Source organism: Myotis daubentonii, chromosome 8, assembly GCF_963259705.1.
Source record: "Myotis daubentonii chromosome 8, mMyoDau2.1, whole genome shotgun sequence".
Taxonomy (NCBI): domain Eukaryota; kingdom Metazoa; phylum Chordata; class Mammalia; order Chiroptera; family Vespertilionidae; genus Myotis; species Myotis daubentonii.
The window spans coordinates 56,599,391-56,625,072 of NC_081847.1; the positions used below are offsets into that span (position 1 = coordinate 56,599,391).

Below are 25,682 nucleotides of genomic sequence, written 5' to 3' on the forward strand. Positions count from 1 at the left end.
ACATCTGTGCTTCCAAATGACTTCCAGTAAGTATGGGCACACATTTTAATTGCTATCAAAAAGCACACACAGAACACACTAGAAGAATGTGGCCTTTAGTTTTATCTCAATAGGATGAAACAGGAGATCTTGGTATGCATCATGCATTAGCCACACAGGCCAAAGAAATGATGTGAAATATCCCACAAACCTTACAGAAAAAACCTGGTTAAAATACCTGACTCAAGGCTCTTAAACATACATTCTTCATAGAATAAACAGACTCTGGGGCTGATTGAAAAAGAGAGTTTCAGCCCAGCTGGCATGGCTCAGTGGTTGAGCGTCAACCTATGAACAAGGAGGTCACAGTTTGATTCCCGGTCAGGGGCACATGCCCGGGTTGTGGGCTTGATCCCCATTATGGGGCATGCAGGAGGCAGCCAATCAATGATTCTCTCTCATCATTGATGTTTCTATCTCTCTCTCCCTCTCCCTTCCTCTCTGAAACCAATAAAAAAAATGTATTTTTAAAAATATATTTTATTGATTTTTTACAGAGAGGAAGGGAGAGGGAGAGAGAGTTAGAAACATCAATGAGAGAGAAACATCGATCAGCTGCCTCCTGCACACCTCCTACTGGGGATGTGCCCGTAACCGAGGTACATGCCCTTGATCGGAATCGAACCTGGGACCTTTCAGTCCGCAGGCCGACACTCTATTCACTGTGCCAAACTGGTTAGGGCCCAATAAAAATATATTTAAAAAAAGAAAAGAAAAGGACAGTTTCAGTAGTGAGTGACTAAGAAATTAATCTCAACAAAACCCCATTGAAACAGAAATTTTCACCAAGAAAATCATGAAGTGAGCCACCTCTGATAGTCATTTTCCCTTTCTCCCTTTATTGACTTTGAAAATAACTGACAAGTAATACTTTGCTTTCGGCTCCAAAAAGTCTTTCTCAAGAAGGCTAAAAATAGAACCAAACCTGGGCCAACAAAAAGCCTGTCCCTTCCTTGGAAGAATAATGCAATTAGCTCATGACCTTACATAGAGTCTATTAAGCATTAGCTTCTCATATACATCAACACATTTGTACATGTACACACATATGTTTATCTATAATAAATGGAATGTACATCTTGAAAACATGAATATATCAATGAATGAAAAAAATCTCACTAACTTGAAAGATGTTCAAAAGTGAAAACATCTTATATTTTTAATATTTCCTACAACTTTTGTGATATTATACTATGTTAGTACAGTTTTGGTAATATTATATTTAAAATCTTTTTTTCTTGAAATATTAATGTTTATTGTATGTAAATGGCTAATTATTTTGTATTTACAATCTGGTAATAGATTTATCTTGTATATTGGAAAAAAAAGATCTTACAGATTCTTCGAATTGAGAGCTGAAAAAATAGAGCATCTTTTATGTACATAAGGTGGTTTCTAACTTTTATAAAGTATGTAGCATCTGACTATGCTTTATATCAGCTTTCTAGCCTGAGTTATTATAAGAAATAAACTGACACTTCTGATAATGGTTGGGAACAAGGACTAAGAAGTGAGGTGTTAAGTAATGCATGAAATGTTATTTAAAAATAGATGGGTACTTTCTTTGCTAAACACAGCATGGGATAAAAAGAAACCTAAAATGCAGGAAATAATCGGATAAAAAATTCGTTGATGTCTAGAAATACCAGTCTTTAGAAATAAATGTACTAACAATTATTCAAATGAAATGTATATGCTTTGTGAAGCTGGAAGAACTGTAACCTCGTTGCCAAATCTTTTATCATATATTTGCATACTAAGGGGAAATCGGTGGATCTACATAACTTCACAAGTTTGAGAAACTTTTCATGTCCTAGAAAAATCTATCAGAACTTTTTTCAAATATTAGAAGGTCTTTACAAAAATTCATTTTTCCATACATTTTCATGTGAAAGGGAACCATGACTTTACCTGATTTATAGCAAATAATTCTTCAGATAGGAAACATTTTATGTACAGCCATCCCACTGGACTCATGATTTCCCTGACACTGGGGTTCTCCCTGAATATATTTTATCTCCCAGAAACCATCCATAGACCATGGTTCCACCAAGAATAATGAGGTCAGGTTACAATGATGGGATAACAGGTGTTATATTTTACTACAAAAGATGTATTTTCAAAAGATTAAACAAATCTTGCTTTTACTCTTGATTAGTCAGGGCTAGCCAAACCACTATAAAATGCCTTTCTGTCACGTGGCTACTCCTGATGAATGGTGGCTGCAGGTCTTAGATACTAGTAGACTGACCCCGCCCAGGCTGATGTCACTGCAGAGGCATTTAAGACAACACAGAAGACTGGGTGAGCACTGAGTTCAAGGAAAATATGGGGTTCAAGGCCAAGGAAACCTAATGAATGCTTCACAGGCAGAATGCTTCTGCAGGAACTGACTGAGATCTAAACCCCATACCCTTCCAAAGTGCTTGTAATCACTTCTAAGTTAACCACAATCCATGAAGGATAATTGGAAGGAAGCACAAAAACAAGACCATCTAATAAAAGAGGAGGCACTGGATTTTACCCAAGGCCAGAGATAAAAAGCACAGCCATGGCATCGCCACAACAGTAAAGGAGATTGGTAATGTAGAAATCAAAGGGCGAAGCAGAGACCACCTGGCCAACGACAGTCTTGCTTAGGATGTGACCATTTCAACAGGATTTCATATTTTCACTTCCACACAAATAGTTTTAACAGGACGAATTAACATGATCCAGTGGTTTTGAAAATATGAAAATCTCTTTTGTGTGGTTGGTGCCTGGCAGCTACTCATACAAATTGAGAGAGAACGGCTTTGAGGACCCCCTCCCCCACCCACTTTTGTGTATGGCGGCTCTCAGAACAGCACCTGCACAGAGCAATCACCCGCTAAAAGCTCCCATGATTCTGATATACTGTTAGCCAGGGTCAGAGCCTCAGTTCTTGATTGTGGCTTTCAAACTGTGGCCCGGAGTGGCAAATTATTAGGACCTGCTGATTTATACTGACTTAGTAATTGGCACTTTTGAAGGGTCTGAACAAATGACCTAAAACTCTAATAATAGCTACACTTGGTCAGTGTCAAATGGAAACCCAGCAAAGACCTTGCAGCCTCACATCCTTTAAAATCATCTCCTGGCAACAGGTGTGGGGGACTCACAGAGCAGTGCTGATGATTTGCCTTTCCACAATTTTCATCATCAGCACTATTCACATTGTCTCAAGACCTATGTCTCAGTGAGTTTCAGGACTCTTCTTTGTTAGTCACCCTAGGAATTCTGCTGGAACGTGGTCCACAGCTATAATTTAAATTGGTGAACATATTTGTATATAACAGAAATGTTGCAATTTCCATTAAATATCGGAGTTTCTATTTTTAGATTTGTTCCTGTCACTTATTAAGCTAATACAAGATATTGTGTTTGCATTTTGGTTTATTCAATTGGGTTGGGTGATAGAATATAATAAAAAAGTTTATATTTGCAGAATGCTTCGTGAATACTAAATAATGATCCCAAGATTAGAGTCCTTAGAAATCCCACAGTCCAACTCTCATTTGCAGACAGGAAACTGCCGTCCAGGGTGACCATGCAAATCCCCCAAGAAGACGTGATTCTTTTCATAAGAGATGTGCCAAAGCAGATTTGTGTAAACTCGGTTTAGTTCCATAGTTAGTGCAGGGTGCAGACACCATGTCAGTGTAAGTCAGACATACAACACCTAGCTCTGTGCCATACCAATACGTATGCAGGTATTTTATTAAATGCTTTTACATGGCTAGGACACTCCAGATTATGAAAAACGTGAGCAGGGCACAAGGTAGGGAGTTAGTTGATTTAGGAATTCTCCCACACTCCCCATGCCTAACAGCAGGTGCTTAGGAAAAGCAGGCATCCCCTGGCCGTGCAGAGGGAGTGGGCTTGCTCATGCACCAAGTCCCTGTGCAGGATGCTCGGAGAGTCTCCCTCCAACCCAAACCTTGGGGCTGAGCGTCAAAACAAGTTCGAAGAAACAACAAACTGTTGAAGAATCCACATGCAAGAGGGCAGGGAACAGTTCTACATGAGTATTGAAGATAAAACAATACTTTACCGACTCTAGACATGAGCTGACAGGCTAGGTAGACAGAAAAGAATTAGTGAATCCATGATACTTATTTAAAGGTGTACCCCACAGAGGCCGGAGAGAACAACTTACCTTTTTATTTCTGAGAAAACAGATGGCCGTGGGCTAGATGCATCTCAGACAAGGTCAATAAACATGGGGTCAAATTGGGTCATCTCATTTTTGCACCTGCAGTTGGAGAGCATGGAAGACCAACTGCATGCACATGCTAAAAAGTGGGGGAGCTTAACAGAAACTTAATAAACTGGTTCCAGTTAGGCAAGTGAACATATCCTTTTAGTTTAGCCTTAACAGTGTCAGGAAGATCAGATTGACACGTGTGCAAAACCCTGTGAAACTCAGGCTACCTATGTGGGATTTCTAGAAAACAGAAACAAACGGAATTTCGAAGGAGAAATGTCTGCCCAGTGCTAACCTTTAAGCGTGCCACAAAGTGAGTTGCAACGCTGACTTCAGAGGCAGGGTTCCCAAGGATGATCTCAAAGCGGTACTGCAGGCCCAGCTTGTCGCGCACTTCCTGCAGCCGCTCCTTGGCCAACATCGCCAGCTGCACGGAGGGCACCCGGATAATGAGCATGTGTCCCCTCCCACTCTTTGTTTTTCCTGGGGAGCTGATGAGGTCATCCATAATGCTGAGTGTTTCCGGTGTGCTGTGGTCGCGGAGGGAGGCCATGGTGGTGAGAGCCATCAGAGCTTCTGAGTACTGCTGGATGAGAAGGTAGCAGCGGACGACCATGCTGTGCAGCCTGGGGTACCTTCAACAGAACACAGGGAGCTAGTACTTGGCCCAGGACTTACTGGGACAGTAAGGTCCATGTGGTTGGAACCCAGACCAACCGTGGTGGGAAGGGGTTAGTGATCAGTGGCAGCACTGAGAATGTTGTCAGCTTATTTCCGAACCCAATGATTATATTAAAGGAAACTGAGATATGAAGTATCATGTCTGTAGCATAGCAGACATAAAAAGAGTAATTATTATCACTAATTCGAGGCTAGCCCCACAGATAGCAGTATGAATCTTCCCATAAAATGTGCCTTGGTGCTGGAGAACACTTGGAGCTGACTGGAGAAACAGCACCCCCTAGTGGTGCAGCCTCCTATCACTTAAGCCGGCTCAGTCAAGGGAACCTGGGAAGGAGCAGGGAACCTGGGAAGGAGCAGTTTCCTGGCTTTACTCAATTGCCCTTTAATTACATCACCACCACCTCACCCCACCTCCTGCCTAGACTGCCTGGTAAAAAGCTCACTTTACTAAAATTGGAAGTTTTTACAAGTTCAGAGCAGGCAGAAAATAAATCTCTCATTTATGTGCTAGACCTCAGAAAGCCAGGTCTGCTGATAAAATGAGTATAAATGGGCAAAGAGGAGCCACTTGCAGGCATGAAGAGATGCTGGTCAAGAAAGTAGGTGCAGGCAAAATGAGGGTGAGCCTGTGAACTTTCTTTCTGGTTGCCCGCTGGTGGCACATGTAGCTGGCTAGCAGCTGGGAGGCCAATGAAGGATTTCACCTTTGTCCCACTTTATAATTCTATTTAAAGTAAAACAAGTGGTTCACTGGCCTTCTACAGACAAGTCCAGGGTCAAATACCAACTAGGATGATCAAATGAATTGTGTGTTTTGAAGTACTTTAGAGTTGGAAAGCATCATAGATGCCCTGGGCTGGGACCATTCCACCTTCTCACAGAAGGAGGAGTTAAGGGGCCAAGAGAAATTCAGCTACTTGCCCAAGATCATCCAACTGGTCAGAGACACAGCTGGGACTAGATTCCACTCAGGTCTCTGAAAATATCTTCTTATATTGTAAGGATTTAGTAGTTTGGGGAAAAGAGAGGAAATCGTTCAGTTCAATCAATCCTGGGCCAATCCCTTCAAGTAGTCAATACATTATAGCAATTTTTAGCTTGGGGCAACTGGGTGGAAGGAGTAAGCACAGATGATCCACGTTTGAAGCTTCATGTTTTCTGCTGGGCCATGGAGGAAAGCCAAAGTTATAACAAATGGTAACTTTGACATGCAAGCATTTCACATTCTGAAAGAAGCATGAACATAGAAGTGAATAGTTTTTCTAATCTGTTAATGTTTGCATTAAACTGCAATTGTAGTTTTGTATTACCAATATTGTAATACTAGAGGCCCAGTGCACGAAATTCATGCACGGGGGGAGGGGGGAGAGGGTGTGTGTCCCTCAGCCCAGCCTGCACCCTCTCCAATCTGGGACCCCTCTCACAATCCAGGACTGCTGGCTCCCAACTGCTCGCCTGCCTGCCTGCCTGATTGCCTGGTCACCCCTAACTGCCCTCTTCTGCCGGCCTGGCCACCCCCAACTGCTCTCCCCTGCTGGCCTGGTCGCCCACAACTGCCCTCCCCTGCTGGCCATCTTGTGGCAGCCATCTTTGACCACATGGGGACGGCCATCTTGTGTGTTGGAGTGATGGTCAATTTGCATATTACCCTTTTATTATATAGGATACATTGATGGGATCATCTACTAAAATACCAGTTATGAAACTCTGAATGATGTTACCAGAAGGAAAGATATATTTCAAGCTGGCAGATGTAATGGGTGGGTGAGAAACACTTGCAGGGGAAGCTCATGGGCTGATTTTGGAAGTCTAAGATCACATTTGCTGTGAAAGGGTTAATGTCACAGTGTCAGTTAAGTCTTCTCAAATCCAACAGCTGCAAACATATAAAATCCTACTCCAGGCCTGCTCCTTTTCCTGACATGGCATTTTAACTTGCTGGATAGGATGCATCCACCTGTCCTCATTTTCATTTCTCTTTTTTTCTTAGCACCATTATGAGGCAGGTTGTTACATAGATGGCTTGTGACCAAACTGAAGCAAATGTTAAGAACTAGAGCTACTGAAATTTACAGTGTGCTCGTCAGACAGAGCCACTTACCCCTGTCACTGGATGATCAGAGAGAGTATTGTGGAGGGCAGGGAGGGACCTGTATTAGGTTAGGCAAATTCTAATGCCTCTACCTACTCTTTGAGCCCATGATTCAAGATCATAGAGGCAAAAAAAATAGGAAATAGGAAAGCCCTTTACTCTTACAGAGTTTGATCTGGAATTGAGGAATAAAAAGAAGACAGAAGAGTCAGAAGAGTCATGTCCTTAATTCCCAAGGTCGGGGGCTAGAGAAGGCGCAGAAGGAACTGAGCTCACTTAAGTGATCTGATTGCTCCTTAATTTTCTCCAGTCTATACTCCAAATGTCTCGTAGTAAAGTTTAGTTTTTACCAGGTCATCTAAGGGTATTGCCTATGGTGGACAGAGGAGAAAAAGAGGGAAATGTGGGGGGTATGGTGGGAGAGGCCAGACCTCAGAGGAATGGTCTTTAGTAAGCAGATCCCTCTCTGCCTGAGCAATGAAACATGCTTGGGAGACGATTCAGGGCATGGAGAGTGGTTCTAAGTCCCACTTTGAGTCGCTAGTTTCCTTTGTGGGTCTCGGATGATCATAGAAAACCCACGTGAGTAGAAGGTCATCTAAGGAAAGGCTATTTTTATTCTGCTGCCACTTGTCAACCACACAGCCTGGGCTCCACCAAACTCTCGGTGACACTGACACAGGACTTCTGGCTATTTTAGACATGCAAGTTCAGCTGAAGAAAAGGTTGAAGACTTTTATTTACCTCTCCAGGAGAGTGTTCACCATTTTTTCAAAAGTCTCATCGCATCTCAGAAGTGGGCTTGTGATCCCCCACTGCAGAGACTTACTGTACTCATTCAGGCCAAAGTACAGCTTTTCCTCGCAGCTCATGTCCTCCTGGTTCAAAATACAGAGCAAAACCCAGTGAGGACAGGGCACAATGGGTCTTGTGTTTTAGCAGGGGAAACTGTGTAATAGGTTATTTCCTGGAAGGTTAAAAAATGTGAATAAACAAGTGGGACTACAGCAAACTAAAAAGCTTTGCACAGCAAAGGAAACCAGCAACAAAATGAAAAGGCAACCTATGGAATGAAAGAAAATATTTGCAAATCAAAAAATATAAAGAACCCACACAACTCAATACTGAAAAAAATACCAATCCAATTAAAAAATGAATAGACATTTCTTCTAAAGAAAATCTACAGATGACTCTCAAGTATAATCATCATGTGATACATTAGATCCTCAGACCTTATTCATCTGATATAGCTAAAAGTTTGTGTCCTTTCACCAACCTCTCCCTGTTCCCCCCTCCCAGCCCCTGACAAGCACTATTCGACTTTTACAGGTTTGACCTTTTTAAAATTTATTTTAGATTCCACATATAGGTGATACAACACACTATTTGTCTTTCTCTAACTTATTTCACTTAGCGCAATGCCCTCAAAGTCCATCCATGTTGTTGCAAATGGCAGTATGTTTCTCTTTTTCATGGCTGAATAATATTCCTATATATACAGATATGTGTATATGTACATACATACATCTACACAGGGTGGGGGTTGTGGTGATGGATGTCAACTAGACTTGCTATGGCGATCATTTCACAAAACAGTATATACAAATACCGAATCATTATGTTGTGCACCTGAAACTAATATAATGTTATATGTCAATTATATCTCTGAAAAATGCCGATGCTTTCTCCTCTGTGGCCCTGCCCAAGCTGTCTGCTGCTGGGAGCGCCTGGTCTATCCTTTCTCAGTTTCAGGGCCTATCCCCAGTGCTGTCTCCTTTCCTGGGGTTCCCCAATGAATGGGATTTCTACCTCTTTTCAACTCCTAAATAATTTGGTTTTTTGAAATGATCTTATTCTACTTTGTTTTAGTTTTATGACAAATAAAAATTATACAAAAAGTGGAGATATAATGGACATATAACATTATATTAGTTTCAGGTTAACAGCCATCACCACACATAATTACAGTTTTTTTCTTGTGCTAAGAACTTTAAAGATCTATTTTCTTAGCCACTTTCAAATATGCCATACAGTATTGTTAACTATAGTCACCATGCTGTACATTACATCTTGGGACTTGTTTATGTTATAACTGGAGGTGTGTACTTTTTGACTCCCTTCACTCATTCTGCCTACCCCACAACCCCTGCCTCTGGCAACCGCCAATCTGTTTTCTCTATCTATGTGTTATTCTCCTTTGGACAATAGTGACTTTGATATATATTTTGCCTTCTCCTATAAATCATGAACTCTGTGTATTCTTGGAAAGATCTACCAAGCCCATATTGTGCTCAATAATATTTTTGAGTTGAATTTCTTTGCTCTTCTCTGACATTCCTTCTTTAGGGCATTGGCTTTAGGAGAACTAAAGAAGGTTAATTGTTAGGAGCTTCTTCCCTAAATGTATAAAGTTGTAGCTATAAATTAGATTCAATATTTCTACCTTTTCTCCATGTTGATCTCAATTTCATAGGAATGATTTTTTTAAGCTTTAGAGTATAACTACTCCCATTCCTCAATTATTTTGAATATAATCCTGGGTATATTATATCTTTAATCCATAAATATTTAACTAGGTATCTCTAAGATAAGACCCCTTTAAAATACAACCACAATACCATTATTAATCCTAAAAATTAACCACAACCCATAGGAGTGACTTTTAAGAAAAATTAATTTGAGCCTGTTTCTCTTATTACTTCATTCAGGAGAAGATACTAATAAAAGACTGAGTCTTTCTATCACTGGTGTGATCTCTCTGGAAGAGGCTGAACCAACAAGGTAAATTAGAATAGTTCTCTCCCCTGCCCAACAATATATTGAAATGTAACATTTAATAGGAGAACTATATGTTGGATTAAAAAACTATTTTTCCTTTCATCAGTTCTATTGGCAATCCATTTGGTGTCAGGGCAACTTCTTAGGTAGCCAATAGGCGTGCCCTACATTTTAGAGACAAAGGAACTGTGGTTGCCTCTTGCCCATAACTTGCCTACCTTTCAATGGACAGAGCTTGGGTGGAGAAGAGACCAACAAAGCAAAAACACAAAGCAACTGTATGTGATAGTGAACACATTGGGACAGTTCTCAGAAGGGAGCGACTGTTGATGCCAATGTGATTCCATGGCCTGGGCTTGCTTGACTGTAATATCCAATATGTCAATATTTCAAAACAAAGGATCCAAGATTAATGGCTAATCTTTATTTTCAAAAATAAAACTCTTATTTATTTTCATTGATAGTATATTAAGCATACAGCTTGTAGGTCTTTGGGATTGACGCCATAAAATATCAAGACCTGGGTATGTACAATGTTGAGATGGTTCTTCTTAAAACATTAATCTCAATGCATCATCCTCAGTTTCAACCAGAAATCTGTGAGAACTGGTGAAAAGGAAAAATCCAATTGGTGGGGGAGCATGAGGGTAACCAAACAGTGATACAGATGAGCAAGACAGAAACATGGCAGAGATGCCACCCAACAGGACAACAAAATTTCCAGGTGTCAGATCGAAATGAATCAGTTAAAGGCACAAAGACAACCCATAATATTGATGACAGTGTCAGATTACATCATTTTTTGGGGGGACAAACGATCTAGGATGGATAATTTTGTATCTGATGATAACCTAAAAAAACCCACCTAATCAAATTTATGTAGGACACTATTCTCTATTTTTACTGTTATGATAACTATAATTATTAGAAGATAAAGCATTATGTTAGTCAGCTTCTTGAGTTCTTGTGCTGTATTTTACAAATCCATGACTGTATTTTGTTATAAGATTCGGCCCTGGGGAACTAAGAACATGGCCATGTATTGGCGGAGACTCACCGTGCTGTCCAGCTGTATCCAGTGAACCTCATTGCTGGAGCTGATTCGTGACTGTTGGGTCTGTAGAGTGTATGGGAAGGAGCTAACCTGGAGCACCAAGAGGTTAAAAGCTTCTAGAACTTCTCTGCAATTAATGACTCTATCAGCCAATCCATGGCTAGGTTCACCATGTGACAAAGAACCCGAAATGACACTGTAAAGATATTGAAAGTCATATTAAAACGTCCTAATCAGACTGATTAGATGCAGAAGCTGACATCAAAATGGAGGGAACTTTTTAGCTCCTTTTTTTTCTTCATTTTAATCGGGAGTAGGAGTAGAAGCAACAAACAATTGATTTGGAAGAGCAAAAAGTACTCCTTCTTACCCCTTTCACAAAGGTTTCAGGGATTTTTTTTTTTCCTTTTTTCAGTTTGCTCCTGGTCTGTATACCTCAATGTGTAAACTCAGTTATCCAAGCCAAGGATATCTAAATCCACAGTGGAGAGGGATCACTTTAGTTTGAAAGCTCACCTGAATGAGGGAGTTTTTCCACCAAGACATGTTTCTTATCACTGTCCAATGGTCTGTATTCCCTAGAGTTGCCTCAAAGCTGCAGGGGTTCCCAGGGTGTTAATACCACTCTCCTTCTTCCCTCAGAGTTGCTAGACCAGTGATTTTCAACCAGTGTGCCACAAGCATTTTAAAAACATGCAATACCTGACTATTTAGTCAGGGGCACTGACTTCTTTTCCTTTAGATTGTCAAGTAAAAAAATGACAACAGCCTACACAACAATAGTCATTCAGTGTGAATGGATCAAAATTATACCTATTCTTTTTGTCAGATCAGCAAAAAAATAGTTTTGAGGTGCTGCAGAGTTTTAGTAATTAGTTTATGTGTGCCATGAGATGAAAAAGGTTGAAAATCGGTTTGCTGGACTGTAGGGAGGGCTCCTCTTACCCTTCTGCCCCATGGCCAACATTTTCGTATCTCTGAATCATTTCAGTTGTGTACAATTTGGATTACCAGGCTGCCCTGGAAATCTAGGGAATTAAATGCAGAGAGACCCAATAATTCTCAGAACTATTACCCCAGTTTCAAAGACTAGGTATATAAATAAGGTCAGCGATCTATTTCTGCTTATAGAACACTAGAGGTAACAAAATAGGATGTGGGCAAAATTCATTTCCTTTTTCCTTCTTCATTCCCTCCCTCCTGCACACTCCCCTGCCCTCTCTCTCCTAGACCTAATAAGATATATAAGATTACTTATACCTATATATGGCTCTAAATTTTATATTGTTGAGTGCCAAATACATTCTGGCTTCTGAAAAAGCACTTTTGCAATTCTGGCATTTTTAGCACAGACCAAAACACTTCCAGATTCTTAATCTCATTGTGTCCTGAAGTACAGAAAATCTATAAACATTTAATGGTATTTAGTGCTTGAGGTCTATTTAACCCCTTTAAATTATTTGCCTTATTAATCCATAGGAGCAAAGATACCCTGTACCAGATCATTACTGAAAGTTGGCCCCACCTTTTACTGTCACATTTACTGTTCTTCCATTAATAAGTCCACCCAAAGAGAGGCTATTTTCTTGTTTAAACTGATAAATTGTGGAAGGTCTCAGATCTGCTCTTAGATCATTAAAGTGGCATCTCTACTGCTGTTAATGGTAAGAGGGAAAAGAGAAAGGCAAAGAAAAAGAAACAGTAGGAGAGGCAGGAACAGAAGAGAAGGCAAAAAGAAAACAGGAAAAGAACTGGGAGGAGGAATGGTGGTAAGACGGAAAGCACATGGCCCTTCTGGGAGCTCATTAACCTCAACCTCCTCGTTGTCACGTTTTCTCTGAAGCAGCTAAGTTCCACAATGCTCTTAAGATGGTATTTTTAATAGAAATTTGTAAATTCGCCCACAGTACATTTAAAATAAAGTGATAAGAAAAGTTGAAAGAGCAAGGACAGGGTAGGAATAAGTTGTACATAAGAAGATGCCAAATACTAGGGTCCCTGGGTTTTCAAATCATCACCTTTTAAATAATTTATTACATAACTACTGCTGCTGTAGAAGGAATATTGTATTTGCTCACTCTGAAGCAATCACCTCGTTAGTTCCACATGACAGTTGTCATGAACTAGCACAAACAGTGTGTACGGGTTCTGTCTCACTCTTCTCATGAAAACTTCAAACTTGGCTTGAATCTCATTGTCTAGACGAACAACATACTTCTCTGCTCTCTGATAAGCCGTCCCATTTTCCTCCAGACCCAAGTCTACAAGGACACCTGCCAAGAAGAAAAGAGTTATATGTAAATGAGGTAAACTTAAGTTCAGTGTCAACTTATATACTGGGTACTAATCACATAGAGAGGTTTTGCAGAACAGATATTTTTTCTTTTTTTTTTTCATATTCCCTTCCACAATTTTGAGATGGACATATCAGATTTTCTTTTCTTGAGAATACCACACCCCACACACCAAATCCCACTCCTCCCACAAATGACAGCAGGAAATGATCTAATACATTAAGTAGAAGCAGTTCAATGTAGGAGCCCTCTGTCTATTTAAATATGAGGTGCTGCTGCTAACAGCTACTACGGGTCACTCAAAAAAGTAAAACTTTGGGTTACAGCTCATGGCCAAATTAATATAATAAGTCTTCCTTACCCCAAATTTAGCAACAAAACATATGTAAGAAGAAAAAAAAAGAAAATAACATGTGAGGTCTAAAGATACCACAAGTAGATTATGAGCTTTTTAATTTAGTATTTTACTCATTTTTATACAGTGACATTCTACACAGTATCTAGAGTATGGGAATCCCACAATAAATGCAAAATTATGTACCAAATTAATAAAATGAACTAAATTACCCACTATTAATATATTCTCAAAATGTTAGAACTTAATGAAACTTCAGTACTGTATCACTATTTCTGTCTATAATAAAATTACTTCTACATGTAAACATCTAAAATAGTTTTAAGCACACGAAACTATTCTTGGTATAATTAAAACACCAAATCCTCCTTTAAAATGAAGAGACAAAGTGGTAACTATATGAGAAGAAGGATGTGTTAACTAATCTTAGTGTGATAAATATATATTTAAAAAAACATGTATCAAATCATCACAATGTACACCTTAAATTTACACAATGTTATTTGTCAATTATAGCTCAATAAAGCTAGGGAAAAAACGCAAACAAAATAAGGGCACACAACCCTCCACCCCCCAGACACTTAGCTGCATGGAGGGCAAGTGAAGCCCTCTGAGATGAGAGCCTGGTGACTCAAGCCCATTGCCCTACAAGCAGGAGAAGGAATCAGAAGGTTGATTTGGGGGTAGATATGCTGCATTTGGGGATTAGATGTGGTCCTTGAGGGCCAGCCCTCATTTCAGGGGCTGAAGGATATCTATTTAGAATCTAGTATCAGTCTCACCTTCTGGCCTCAACTGTGTGAAAAAAAATTAAGAATATAATTAAAAAAATAAAACAAAGAGACTTGAATTAATTGTTGACTTAGTTTTATTTAGCTAACTTTTCTTTTAATATAAAGCCAGCTTAATTAACAACCATGTGCAATTAACATCTAGATGCTATAATATAAATAGTTCTAACTGGTATTTCTTAGAATTAGGACAAAGGTGTTACCACATGAAAAATTTGTTCCATAAGAAAAGGTGGACTAAAACCAAGATGGCGGCATAGGTAAACACTGGAGATTGCTGCTTAGCACAACCACTTCAAGAATACAACTAAAAGACAGAACGGACATCATCCAGAACCACAGGAAGGCTGGCTGAGTGGAAATTCTACAACTAGAAGGAAAGAGAAAAGCACACTGAGACTCAGAGGAGGAGCGGTGCGGAAGTAAAGTACAGAGGTAAGAAGGCGCGCATGGAGAGGGCTGGCGGCTGAGGACACAGTTGTCTTTTTCAATCGGTAGGGAGTCTCAAGCTCTGAGCTCCAGTTCCGGGCAAGTCTCTGGGGACCCAGACTCAACCAGGAGAAACTGGACTGTCTGGCATCGGTCAGAACTCGAGGGCAGCTTTCTCTCGGAGGTGCTTGCAGCGATTGTCAGGATACTGAGAAGTGGGGCCTCTGAGGGCAGCCATAGCTGCTTGCTCCGCCCTGTTGATCCCCTGGGACCCCTGCCCTGCCCAAGCTGTGCACCGGCCTGGCCCTTTGCAATCTGAAAATTACCTAACAAACTTGCAGCTGGCCCAAGGGCCCAGGGCAACTTGCATTGCTTCATAGCTGAGCTCATGCTGGGTAGCCTCAGGCAGAGGCTAGATTAGCACCTCCTTAGAGATCCAGGAGCCAGTGTGCCCAGTGGTCAGAGTGGGACCATCCAGATTGCAGCTCCTCAGATCCATAACGGACACACTCAGGGGGCAGACTCAGTGAGCACCAAAGCCCCACTGAAGCAAGTCTTACCCCGGAGGGGTGTCTCCAGCACAGAAGTTCTCCCACTGCAGACACAGCTGATTCTCACAGCCAATTGGCCTGGAGGTCAATTCCTCCCAGTGATACTGACAACAATCAAGGCTTAACTACAACAAGACTGTGCACAAAGCCCACAAGGGGATGCACCAAGAGTGTCCACCTCAGGTAATTGGGGAGGCTGAGCCACTGGGCCCTATAGGACACCTAGCACAGAAAGCCACTCTATCAACACAGGGAAGCATAAAAAATGCGTAGACAAAGAAACAGGTCACAAATGACAGAAATGGAGGAAAGCAAACTACTGGATATAGAGTTCAAAACCACACTTTTAAGGTTTTTCAAGAACTTACTAGAAACCGCCGATAAATTTAGTAAGACCCTCAAAAAGTCTGGTGAGACCACCAATAAATGTAGTGAGACCCTCAAGAAATCTAGTGAGACCCTCGAGGTTATGAAAAAGGACCAACTAGAAATTAAGCATACACTGACTGAAATAAAGGATATTATGCAGCGTTCCAACAGCAGACTAGAGGATTGCAAGAATCAAGTCAAAGATTTGAAATGCGAAGAAGCAAAAAACACCCAACCGGAAAAGCAAAATGAAAAAAGAATCCAAAAATACGAAGATAGCGTAAGGAGCCTCTGGGACAGCTTCAAGCGTACCAAACATCCGAATTATAGGGGTGACGGAAGAAGGGAGAGAGAGCAAGATATTGAAAACCTATTTGAAGAAATAATGACAGAAAACTTCCCCTACCTGGTGAAAGAAATAGACTTACAAGTCCAGGAAGCGCAGAGAACCCCAAACAAAAGGAATCCAAAGAGGACCACACCAAGACACATCATAATTAAAATGCCAAGGACAAAAGACAAAGAGAGAATCTTAAAAGCAGCAAGAGAAAGACAGTCAGTTACCTACAAGGGAGTACCCATATGACTGTCAGCTGATTTCTCAACAGAAACTTTGCAGGCAAGAAGGGAGTGGCAAGAAATATTCAAAGTGATGAATGCCAAGAACCTACAACCAAGATTACTTTATCCAGCAAAGCTATCATTCAGAATTGAAGGTCAGACAAAGAGCTTCACAGATAAGGAAAAGCTAAAGGAGTTCATCACCACCAAACCAGTATTATATGAAATGCTGAAAGTTATCCTTTAAGAAGAGGAAGAAGAAGAAAAAGGTAGAGATACAAATTATGAACAACAAATACACATCTATCAACAAGTGAATCTAAAAATCGAGTGAATAAATTATCCGATGAACAGAATGAACTGGTGATTATAATAGAATCAGGGGCATAGAAAGAGAGTGGACTGACTATTCTTGGGGGGGAAAGGGGTGTGGGGGATGTGGGAAGAGACTGGACAAAAATCATGCACCTATGGATGAGCACAGGGGGGGCGGTGAGGGCGGAGGGGGGGTAGGAACCCGGTGGAGGGGAGCTATGGGGGGAAAAAAGAGGAACAACTGTAATAATCTGAACAATAAAGATTTAATTAAAAAAAGAAAAAGAAAAGGTGAACAGAGGTAATTTTGCTTTCAAACATTTTTCATTAGAAGACTTTCCTCAGAGATTGTTTTCAGTTTCCACCCAAGTGCAGTCAAATGTTGTATTTCCAAAAGCAAGCAAACATTTAATTTTGCAGGCATTCTGATTTTTTAAAAAGCGAATTGCTTTTAAAACTTATCCAGCATTCAATAGTGACTTAGCATCTAGTCTGTAGCAGGTATTGTGCTAGGCCTAGGAATACAGAGGACAGCAGGCCAAAGATCTTAATCTAATGAAGCTTATGGCAGAGAAGATGGATAATTCTGACAGGTGTGAAGTAGTATTTCATTGTGATTTTGATTTCCATTTCTCCCATTGGCTAATAATACTGAGCATCTTTTCATGTGTTTATTGGCCATCTGTATGTCATTTTTGGATAAATAACTTCAGATTCTTTACCCATTATCTTAATTAGGCTGTATGTCTTTTTATTATTGAATTATAATGAGACTTTAGATATTGTACATGTAAGTCCCTTATCAGAGGTATGATTCAGAAATAATTTCTCCCATTTTGTATATTCTCTTTTCACTTTCTTGATAGTATCCTTTCAAATATTTTTAATTTCAATGGTGTCCAGTTTTTTATTGTTTGTGCTTTGGAGTTATATATAAGAAACCATTGCTTAATCTAAAATCACAAAGATTTATACCAAACTTTCTTCTAAGAATTTTATAGTTTTAGCTCTTACATTAGGTCTTTGACCTATTTTCAGTTACTTTTTGTTTGTGAGGTATGGAGTCAACTTCATTCCTTTGCATATGGATATCCAGTTGTCCCAGCACTATTTTTTGAAAAGGTTATTCTTTCCCAATTGAATGGTCTTGGCACCATGGTTGAAATTCAGTTGATCATAAGTAGGAGGGTTTATTTCTGGACTTTCTCAGTTTTATCCCATTGATCTATATGTCTATTCTTATGCTGGTACCACACTACTGTGATTACCATAATTTTGTATTAAGTTTTGAAATGGGGAAATGAAAGTCTTACAACTTTGCTCTTCTTTTTCAATACTTTTCTGGGTATTCAGGGTCCCATCAATTTCCATATGAATTTTAGGACCAGCTTGTCAATTTATTCAAAGTAGCCAGTTGGGCTTTTGATAGAAAATGCATAGAATCTATAGACCAATTTGGGGACTACTGCTATCATAAAATATTAGTCTTCAATTCATGAACATTTATTTAGATCTTTAGTTTTTTTCCAATAATGTTTTCTGGTTTTCAAAGTGTAGTTAACAGTTCTTTTGTCAGATATTTCCTTAAGTATTTTATTCTTGTTCATGCTATTATAAATGGAAATGGTTTCTTAATTACATTTTTGTACCTCTTGTATCATTTTTGTGACTTTTCTGTAGATCTAAAATAAAACATTTTAAAAGAAGCATGACCATATCAAATATTTGCAACTAAAACACATACATTGCTGACAGAAGTGTTAATATAACCACCTTAGAAAAAATTTAGAATTATTTAGTAAAATTGAAAATGTACATAATCTCTGCTCCAACAATTCTATTTCCAGAGATACTCTTGTATATGTGTAATAGCACTGGCTGAAATAGTGAAAAACTATAAACAACCCAAATGTCCGTCAGTAGTATAAAATCAATATAATATTCTCTAATACACAGTTCACGTTTGAATTTCACTAACTGTCCCACAGTTGTGTTTTATTTTTATTTTTTTAGGTCTAGTATCTAATCAATAATTAAGCACTGCACTTGGTTGTCATGTTTCTTTCCTTTTTTTTTCCTTTACTTGTGGACATTTTAATGAACTTCCCTCCGTGTAGCTTCAAGCTGCCAGGACACAGGTCCCACCAACACCCCTAATCTTCTCCTCGGCTCTTCTGCTGAAGAACTTGGTCTTCACAATGACAGGCTGCTTTGGGAGCTTTCCCTTCCCCAGAACTTTGTAGTAGCCCGATCGCACCACATCAATGATAGGAGCAGCTCCAGTCTTGCTCTTGGCAGCATTTACCCGTGTCTGCTCACTGACCAGGGTCCACAGTTTATCAGTTGGGCAGAAGCTCTGGTTCCTCTTTAAGCGGTAATGCCTCATACCAACTTTCCCAGACGCCTGGGTGATATTTGTCCAAGTTGATGCTGTGATGATGCAAGCCACCAGGATTACCTTAGCCTCCCGGGTGCTTCCTGATGCAGCTGTGGCCCCTGCTCTTGTGCCCTGAAGTTTTTGAATCTTCCTCAGCCTGGATGGCATGTCGGTGGCCGAGAAGCAAGAGCGATTGTCATGTTTCTTTATTCTCCATAATTAAAACAGCCCCCTACTTTTTTTCTTTTTGGTTTTTCATTGATATTTTTAAAAATGCAGGCTGTTTTTTGTAGAATGCTACAGAATCTGAATTTTTCTGGGTGTGTCCTTGAGATTAGACCGAGGTTAAACATTTTTGGCAATTATACCTCATAAATGACTTTGTGTACTTCCCATTGCTCATAATGTCAACCTGACCCATAACTGGAGATGGCAAAGTTTGATTATCAGTTATGGTAGTGTCTACTGCCAGATCTCTCCACTGTAAAGATACTGTTTCCTTTTTGTAATTTTTAATATGTGGATGATACTTTAAAACTGTGTGTGAATATTTGTTCCCAAATGACTTTCCCCCCAATGGTTTTAGTATCCATTAATAATACTTGTCAGAATCAATAATTACATTGGTATTGCAAAATAGGAATTCTCTTATTCTATCATTTTCCTACATTTATTAGGTAGTATTATTTTATAAAGAAAGACTTGCTCTTCCACCCCTCACATCTGCCACTTTATTATTATTATTATTATTACTATAGACTCATGGTTAAAAAAATCCAATAGGTTACAATCTGTTGCCATCATTTCTTTTGATATTCAAAATTATCTAATTTGGCCAGTAAAATCCCCTTCAAGCAGGCTGTTATGTCCTTTTGAAATGTCTCTATCAATCTTTGAGTACTTCCTCGCTTTTTGGAACAAGATATTCTAGACTGTTCCCATCTCACAGCTAGGACAGTTGGGAATGGTATTTATAAGCCAATACCTAGATGTTAAATGTTCACATTGATAATGAGATGTCACCATTTTTAAGACCTTTCGGTGGGCAGAGCTAGGAAACATTTAATTTTTTCCAAGTTATGAGTTCATACTTACATCTCCAATATAAATCTAAAAGGAATATTTCTTACTCTTTCCAATTCCATATTTGAGGTTCCCTTCTTTCATGTGAAAACCCTGGTGTTCAACAAGATTAAAATATTTATGCATTTGTTATATCCTATGAAATACACAAATAGTTTTAAAATTATTAATACCACTCCCAACAATATAATGATTAAAATTCAAGATTTATTTGCAATTCTTTTTGCCATTAGGATATATCACATTGAGATTGTACAATAAGAAAACTGTATTCAAAACACTTGAATTAATTCTTTTCAGTGTGTGGTTATCAATTTTATATGGAGTTAGGTTCATTTATTTCTGTTTGCATTGAATATTAAGTTTTTCTCTATCATTTTAATGAAATATTTTTGAATATGTAACTCATTTATAAAGATCAAAAGTCAAACTATATGAAAAGTTATAGTCATCCATGCCTAACTCTTCCACCCCATTTAGATAAACTTTTTCATTAGTTTCTGGTTTAGTCTTTATGTTTTGTTTTGTTTTTCAAAGTAGGCACAAAGGTGTGGAATCTGAAAATGGTCAGAAATGTTGAGAGAAATGGCTTATCTGAGAAAGGTCACTTTCTGTCTTCTTGATAATTTATCAGGATTCTATAGGATTAAATAAAAGTTTATATTCTAATAAATTATGAGCAAATCTGTCACATTTTTACAACTCAATAAGAACTGGAGATCAGCAGTTTCCATCTGGTAGCACCAACAGACACTAAATCTTACTTTTGACATGAATGGAAACTTAGAAGGGAACAGTACTCTTCTTTTATGACATTTTGCAACTCACTGAGTTTTAGAGCCCACAGCAGTGGGGGATCCCCGTGTTCCTGAAGGTGATTATTTTGTACCGGTGGAGCTGACATAAGGTGGTGCCCCCCCAGTCATGAGCATCTTCCATAGAAATAACCAACTCGAAAGGTCCCCGGAGAGAAAGTTTCTTGGACAGCCAAGGACTCCAAGCAGCTTGAGTATAGCCACTTGTGCCCCTTTTTCTTTACTGAGGGCTATAGAAGCCAGATGGACTTCAGGAACACTTGAGCCCTAGCCCTTTGTGGGATTAGAGAAAAACAACATCATGTCCTCTGAGGCCCTTTCTCTCAAAACTTGAAAAGAGGAACAGCAAGGTTTCAACCATCTGGGGGCCTTGAAGGGAATGAAAACAAGAACACACACACCAAGTCCACAATACCTTGTGAGCACCAGTATCAAAGGCCTTTTCATAAGGGTCAAAAGTCCGAATGAGTGGCCAGAACCCATCACTAGAAGGAGCTAATGGGTCTCCGAGAAATCCAAAATGTTCAGGTGTTCCAGCACTCACCTCAGTGCTCCATGACCCTGCCTATTGGTTTGGAAAGAACAATGCATTCTAACTTGTACATTCCTACCCCTTGACATTTTATTAATAAAGAATTTTATTTATAATTTTAATTTCTTGTTTTTCTCATCAAGAAGATATCCTAAAGAAAAAATAAAACTGCTCTCAGTTTTAGCTGTTCATCTTCTCTGTGGATTGAACTAATTTCTCCAAAGGTATGGTATGCAAAAATATTCTAATGTTTAAAAGGATATCAAAATCAAGAAAATATTAAATTTTAGAGCATGCTAACTTCTTAAGTATTATGATAACAATGGCCATTCCTTCACCCTGGCAGTCCCTCTTTAGCAAATAAATACCTGGAAATTGAAATAGCTGGTTAAAATTCCTGCTAATCACTTTTTGTGCCCATTGCACTGGCGGTCCCTTTGTCTTTTGGTGGCTCAGCTGGCTCCTTCTGTCTTTCCAGTGGGGGAGGGTTCTTCCCCCCACCCCCCAGGGGGAGGGTTCTTAGTCTGGTTTGCTGAGACCTGTCTGTGTGGGTGTGTACCTGTGCTGTTTGTTTGGGTCAAGGAGGGAAGCAGCTAGACCTGCACAGAACGGCATTCTGAACACACAGATACCACTTCAGAAGCCTGTGTGACTGGCAGATACACCTGATACATACATATCTAAGGTGGGCAAAGCAGATTTCTAGAACATGGTTTAGACTTAATTTGTTTCTGCCAGAGGACTACCAAATCTTAAATAGTACTTCTATGTTTTCCTTTTAAAATAAATTTTAAATTAAATTAAACAAAACGTTATATAAAATTTAGTTCAATAAATATTAAGTGTCTGCGGTGTCATAAACAAGACAGAGATGTTTCCTGAGTCTTTTACTTCCTAGTTGAAGAGAAAGAGTATCTTAGAAGCTGAAGATACTGCAGGGAAGGAGTGGAGGTCACCTGTGCTGTCAAGAGTTCAGAAAAGGCCTGGCCAGCATGGTTTAGTGGCTGAGCGTAGATCTATGAACCAGGAGGTCATGGTTCGATTCCTGGTCAGGACACATGCCCAGGTTGTGGGCTCGATCCCCAGTGGGGAGTGTGCAGGATTCTCTTTCAATCAATGATTCTCTTTCATCATATTCTCTCTTTCTCTCTTTCTCTCTCTCTCTCTCTCTCTCTCTCTCTCTCTCTCTCTCTCTCTCTCTCTCTCCCTCCCTCCCTCTCTGAAATTAATAAAAAAATATATTTTTTCAAAAGGAGTCCAGAAAAGGATGAAAAGGTCATTGGTAACATTGGTGAGAGACCTATAAAGGTAGGGGTGGGAAGTGGCAGCCCATTTCTAGGGTGTTGAGGAGCGACTGGGAGGTGAGGAAATGGAGATAACTAACAACAGGCGACTCAATAAGGTTGGCAGTTAACTAGTGAAGGATGAGCGGGAGAGTTAGGTAGGATTAACAGAGGCTTGTTTTGTCTTCCAGAGGGTGAGGCAGGTTTAAATGGATGGGATGAGCCCCAGGGGAGAAAGAAGTTGGAGGTGGTAATGAGACAAGAAATAATAGTGTGAGTGCCACGAGGAGAAGTGGCATTTACAAGGTGGGAGAATCAGGCTGAAATAGAGGAAGACGGCTCTTTCACTGATCAAGAGGGAAGGGGCAAAGATGGATGTATATACAGTTATCTGAAGTTTTCTTCTATTGGGGGTGGGGGAGAAGAGAAGTTGGTGGCTTGATCATTTGCTAAAAGAGAAAGTTTAAGTTGGAAGTTTTGAGTGACAGAGTCTGCAATAGCCACTGTAGAGAATGGGAGAGAGAGCCAACCAAACAACCAATCGGAAAGGTTGACCCCCCCCCCCCCATGGTGTATGTAGAAAAGGAGTCTGTGGTCTGACATTGGGGATATTAGAATTAAGGGTTCCAGAGTCCAGCAGGGTCTGAATATGACTAGAGAGTAGGTAACTGAGGAGGAGTGCAGGTAAAGGTGCTTGAGGATGAGGAAGGTACGGTACTGAGAAACTAGGGTATTGACTAGCTGTCCACCTGGATAGAAAGTACCTCTGGATCTTGGGGAGACTTGAGAGGAAAAGCATGTGGGGTGTTTTGTGAGTGGTTGGGGGTAGCTAAAGAGCAGAATCAGATTCTGGAAATGTGGGGAGCAGGAAAGTTCAGGGTAGGAAAGAAGAAGGGAAAGAGAGAATTAAGGGCACCAATACAGAAACGAGAGCTGAGAAAGCATCCAAGATAAACTTTGTCATCTTGAAATATTTTGCCTGGAGTTGACCATGAATATTACAGTATTTACATGGTTTCTTAGCAAAATATGCAAGGATACAAACTCTTTTTTTCCAATTGAGAAATTAAAAGACATATAGGAGGATAACCTGCAGAGCTCATTTAAGCTTGCATTTTGTCTACACTCAACAAAAGCAAAATAAATCTATTATCTGAACTAAAAAAAAGAAAAAAAAAGAAAGTACCTCCGGATGGAAGCAGGTTGGGAGGCAGAGAAGACTGTGAGCCAGATGCCATCTTCTATACACCAGGCGTGGGCACTGGGCTAACTACTTATTTGGAAACTGACTTTAAGAATGCTAACTTAGGTACCTGTTCAGTAATATTTGTACAAAGGAATCTCAGGTGTTTCCCGATTCCACCTCTGTAAAGAGTGATTTCCTAGTACTTTCTCCCTCCCTCTCACCTCTGTCCCTTCCCAATAAATATTGCCTTTCTTCTGCTTAAACTTTAGGTGACTGACAAGGAGGTATAAGGTTCATGAGACCAGGAAAATATACTTTAGAATGTGAAAATGCCTTCATCTATTTTTTCACTTCCCCTTCTAACCTCTACTACCACCTTGAAATTTCTTTACATCCATTTGGATAGAATAATGTATCTACCTATCAGCAGATGAAAATGTCTCTCTGGTTCTTTTATAGTCAGGCATGTGATAAGGTGTCAAATTGGCATCATTCCCCTGAACTGATAAAGCTTCCGTGACTGCATACTGCCCTCGACTCCCATTCGCTGGGGCTCCCACCTACACCATTTTAAAAGCAGGATGGTGGAAAGTGTGAACAGTCACTAATACTCCCTGTTTTCATCCCACCCACCTTGAACTGAAAGTGCCTTGCATTTTTAATGCATGGATACTTAATTTATAGAATTCAGGGTCTCCTGAATTAGAAGAATTATGTCACAACATCCAATTTTATAAAATGAAACTGCTACTTCTACACTGATCACTCCAGCAGTTCTAAGTCCATTTTGGGCAAACTTACAAATTTTTTAACACCTCCCTGCCTCCCTTCCTGAATTAGAATGTAGTTGAGGTATCAAGTGCTTTGCCTTAGTGCTGGGTCTGCAGCAACGTGATGGTTTCTATTTTCACCTTTTTCTTCCAGCCACACAAGGGCTGCCAAGGACGTGGCCTTTCTGTGTGCCCTGGCTGCCTCTCCCTGCCTTGTGCTTTTCCTGGCAGGCTGGCTGCTGAAATGCTTCCTTTAGGGAAAGGCAAATGGAACCAGAGAGCGGAGTACTTGAACACTGTTTCTCCCCCTGCCTGTCCCTCCTCTTCCTCACTCTCGTCTCCATTCAAGCATTAGTTGAGCACTTACTGCTGCCAGGCCCCAGAGAGGCACCACGTTAGCCACTGCCCTCTGTGAACTTGGGAAACGGAAGCTCTCTTTGAGTCACATGGCAAAACTTGAGGAAACTGAGTCAGGTGATTTCTTGAGAATCCTTTCTATGTTGGTATCTGTGATTTTTTAAAGAGTTGTTTTAGTGAATAATCTCTTGCTAACTATTTACTCTGCTCTAGATAATTTCTCTTTACATCTTAACATCCTTATGGTCCTTCCTGTTCCTCTTATCAATTGTTGTGTATTCCAAGAATATGAAGGTATTAAAATATCAAAGCAAATAAATGTTGGTGTATTATGTATGATGTGGAATATTATACATTCATGAAGGATGATACTTACAGCCCGGCCAGTGTGGCATCGACCTATGAACCAGGAGGTCACGGTTCAATACCCGGTCAGGGCACATGCCCGGGTTGTGGGCTCAATCCCCAGTGTGAGTCACATAGGAGGCAGCCGATCAATGATTCTCTCTCATCATTGATGTTTCTATCTCTCTCTTCCTCTCTGAAATTAATAAAAATATATTTTTAAAAAAGAATGATGCTTACAAAAGCTTTTAATGACATGGGGAAGTATGTGAACTATAATGTCAGCTAAAAAACAGACACATGCAGAGAAGAAAGCCTGGAACACCAGCAACTGTGTCATTTGTGAACACCTAGATTTTAACAATGGGATATTCTTGAAAGGTGGGGTTATAAACAT

At 39.9% G+C, this 25,682-nt stretch overlaps 2 protein-coding genes across 5 annotated transcripts in view; both read right to left on the minus strand.

The window, feature by feature from the left end:
• GREB1L (GREB1 like retinoic acid receptor coactivator) overlaps positions 1-25,682 on the minus strand; it is a 232,024-nt gene that overhangs the window by 27,429 nt on the left and 178,913 nt on the right. For all 4 annotated transcript variants that reach the window (XR_009454134.1, XM_059706495.1, XM_059706496.1 and 1 more), the window contains 4 exons: positions 12,965-13,145; positions 10,876-11,068; positions 7,785-7,918; positions 4,560-4,899 (listed from right to left, as the gene is read on the minus strand). Coding sequence is in view for 3 of the 4 variants with exons in the window: in XM_059706495.1 (XP_059562478.1) it covers positions 4,560-4,899; positions 7,785-7,918; positions 10,876-11,068; positions 12,965-13,145 (848 nt within the window). In the remaining variant the exon portion in view is untranslated. The remainder of the gene's footprint in view (positions 1-4,559; positions 4,900-7,784; positions 7,919-10,875; positions 11,069-12,964; positions 13,146-25,682) is intronic.
• Positions 18,631-19,158, minus strand: LOC132239027 (large ribosomal subunit protein uL15-like). The gene has a single exon (XM_059704909.1). It carries the CDS (start codon positions 19,080-19,082, stop codon positions 18,657-18,659), a length of 426 nt encoding a protein of 141 aa, XP_059560892.1. The 5' UTR covers positions 19,083-19,158; the 3' UTR covers positions 18,631-18,656.